The sequence below is a fragment of the Mandrillus leucophaeus genome, unplaced genomic scaffold (assembly GCF_000951045.1).
Source record: "Mandrillus leucophaeus isolate KB7577 unplaced genomic scaffold, Mleu.le_1.0 Scaffold117, whole genome shotgun sequence".
Lineage (NCBI taxonomy): Eukaryota > Metazoa > Chordata > Mammalia > Primates > Cercopithecidae > Mandrillus > Mandrillus leucophaeus.
The window spans coordinates 220,041-223,500 of NW_012099987.1; the positions used below are offsets into that span (position 1 = coordinate 220,041).

The 3,460-nt window shown below is 37.6% G+C and overlaps 1 protein-coding gene across 2 annotated transcripts in view; it reads right to left on the reverse strand.

The window, feature by feature from the left end:
- Nucleotides 1-26: 26 nt before the first annotated feature.
- LOC105553702 (cytochrome P450 2C3-like) overlaps nt 27-3,460 on the reverse strand; it is a 19,515-nt gene continuing 16,081 nt past the window's right edge. For both annotated transcript variants that reach the window (XM_011999850.1, XM_011999844.1), the window contains 2 exons: nt 2,426-2,567; nt 27-208 (listed from right to left, as the gene is read on the reverse strand). In XM_011999850.1, coding sequence (XP_011855240.1) covers nt 27-208; nt 2,426-2,567 — 324 coding nt within the window. The remainder of the gene's footprint in view (nt 209-2,425; nt 2,568-3,460) is intronic.

Consider the following 3,460-nt stretch of genomic DNA (forward strand, 5'->3'; position numbering starts at 1 on the left):
CTGCAATCTAGCAGCCAGACACTTCATCAGACTGGGATGAAACAAAGCTCATAGAAGGGTGGTACAGTGCCAAAGCCTTTGTGAACTGGGGTGGTGTCAATATCCTTTGGATCAACCAGAGGTTTCAAGGTAAAATTCTGCAAAATGGTGGTCAGGATTAAAAACAGCTCCATGCGGGCCAGGCCTTCTCCAGCACAAATTCTTTTTCCTAAAAATTACACACAAGATCATTACTCATTTAATTCTTTAGCTGAGTTAGCACACAGGGAGGCTGAAATTAATGTGGAATGAAGAAATATATTAATGAATGACTAATGAACCTACAACTTTTTCTATTTACACCCAAACCTGGTTTCTTTTCTATTCTTTAGCACATATTTCTGTGAATGTACTATATGAAAAAAATCTTTTCTGTCCATGCACATTGGAACTGCTGTGTTGCAGCTTGCCAGTGACATCTTTACACACACACACACACACACATCTATCCCAACTGGCATGATACACAACACTGTATCTACTTCTCCATATACTTCTGACCCTGGACTTGACAAATAGATTTATTTGTCCTTATCTGGATTCTAAAGGATAATCAATCTTGCCACATACATGCTCTAAAAAGATAGTCAAGAGCTTATTATTGCCAGGTATAAAAAGAAATGTCACCAAGTGGCCACAGGCAATTCTTAGGGCATCATTTCTTTCCACATCTTCCACCCAGTTCCCCTCACCCCAGCCATTACTAATGATTCACCACTCCCCAAACAGATTGGCAATTTCAAGATTCCTCTCAGATTCCAGGTATTCTTCTACCTGGAATGGTCTCCTACTCTGCTCTGCCTGTCAATAGTCCCCATATTCTTCCAGATTCAGCTCAGATATTATTTATTCTATGCAATCTTCTTTGATACATCAGGACATACAATTCACGCTCTCATCTGTTTTCCACAATATTCATTAATGCTTCTAATACACTACATTTCACATGAACTGTAAATTATTCATCTGTTTTACAAACTGGAATATAAACTCTTAAGGTAAACCCTTAGATCTTATAATACACACAGTAATACCCACTGTCAGGACAAGAGCTGGCCTGCAAGCCATGTGAAATGAATAGAAATGTTGAGCAGGCTCACGGTGCAATAGTGGACTCCAAAATACAAAAGCAGATAAGAAGTCACATAGCAATGGCTTTTTTTGAGATTATCTCTGGGCAATGCACATAATCCTGAGAACACAACATCAAGGCTTGCTCTACACTTATTTTCTTATATAATTAAACAGGAACAAGTCTCTTACTTTTGTCTCTGTTTCAGTTATTTCTCTTGGAAACATCTTCTACCCTCCAATCCTCTTCCTACTTCTTTGAAGTGTGCTGAATATTCTCCATTTCTTCCTCTTTCCAGATCCATTTTGTGTTTATCTCTTGTGCCTTTCTATTCCCAGGAAACTTACCTCTAAGAACTGCATTAACCCAGGAGGTAGTTCCCTTCTGGGTTCTGGATACATTCAGAGGCTCAGATGTTGAAAAGTTCAGAGTATTTGTTCCCTCCATCCTACCCTGTCAGGCTAGTTTTGACAGTGGCAACATCCCTCTACCTATAGACGCTTCTCTTGATGAGGAATCTGCTCATTATTCAGGTGCCAGCAACACTCTCCTTCCTTTGAATCTTTTGACCTAGGATTGTAACATCTTCTTGCTGATGTTAGTCCTGAGTTCTTCCCCACATTTTGTTACTCCCCTTGTTTGGCCCACACCTCTCAAAACCATCTCTTTATTAAACTCTCTTTTATTAACCTTTTTGACATTGCTGCATGTTTCTTTCCAGGACCATCAAAAATTGAGGGAAGATACTCAAATGTGATTTATTGCAAGAAAATTTCACTTACTTTACAACTATTCTGCCCCTATCTCTCTCAAATAAATCATCTGAAACTCGCTCTCTCTCTCTCACTCTCGCTCTCACTCTCTCTCTCTCCTTCCCTTTCTCTGGACTCCCAAAGAAACCTCAAGCATAGCATTTGTGATCTTGGAATTTCATTACCTGTTCATTTGTTTTCCCTTCTCTTTGAGAAAAGATCTAATATTTATTCACATTTGTATGCATGCACCTGAGCATAGCATTGCTATATATAAGGTACTCAGTGAAGTTTATTGAGTGAACTGGCTTCTCAGGGTAAATGAGAAAAGTTTTACTAGAACTGGACTTGTAGGAGGAACTTTTAATGACCTACATAGTGGACCAGGAGGCAGAATCTATGAACATAGTCACCAATCCCATGAGAAATAACCTGGTCTTTGGGAGTGGTGCCTCTCGCCTTATGCAAATGGCAAATTGTTCATCCCAGAGTAGCCTCCATGCAGAGTCCTTCCTTACCTCACTTGACCCCTGAGGTACACATAAAAAGAAAGATTGCTTGCCTGCTGAAAAAGCCATGAAATAATCACTCTTTTTAAAGTTGCCACTTTCGTCCAGGAAGTGGCCAGGGTCAAACTTCTCTGGATTGGGAAATTCCTTGTCATCATACAGGACAGAAGTCAGATCTGTTAAGATTGTTGTGCCCTGAAAGAAAGAAAAAAAGATAAACCAGATCAAAATACAGTGTTCATGGGATGCAACAGCCATGGATAGGAAAGGCCAACAATTTGTATGCATGGATTCTGCAGGACTGACTATGGGACTTGAGTATATATGCATTTTAATATCTACAGGAAGTGCTGCAACCAATTCCCCATGAATACCAAGGGATGACTTTAAATTAAAACCTGTAAAAAGAGACAAAGAAGGTGATCATATAACAATAAAGGGGAATTTCATCAAGTGGTTATAAAAGTTATAAATGTGCATGAACTCAACATCAAAGCACTAAATAGACCTAAAGGAAGAAATAGACTTCAAAACAATAATAGTAGAGAACTTAACACCCCATTTTCAGCAATAGACAGATCATTCAGACATAAATATCAAACAACAAACAATGGTGTTAAATTGTTCCTTTGACCTGACTTAGCAGGTACGCACAGTACAGTCCACCCAACAGCTACAGAATACACATTCTTCTATACAGCATATGAAACATTCTCCGGGATAGATCATATGGTAAGTTACCAAACAAGTTTTAACAATTTTTTTAAAGTTAAAATCAAATCATCTTTTTTTCTGAAAACAGTACAATGAAACTAGCAATCAAGAAGAAGAACAGAAAATATAAAAATACCTAAAACTTAATTAACATGCTTATAAAGATCCAATGAGTTAATGAAGAAATTAAGAGGAAATATTTAACAATTTCTTGAGACTAGTGATAATGGAAGTACAACATACCAAAAACCTATGAAATACAGTAGAAGCAGTACTGATAATGGAGTTTAAAACAATTAACCTTTACATCAAAAAAGAGAATAATCTCAATTAACAATCTAACATTGAAACTTAAGAAACTAGAAAAACAAAAA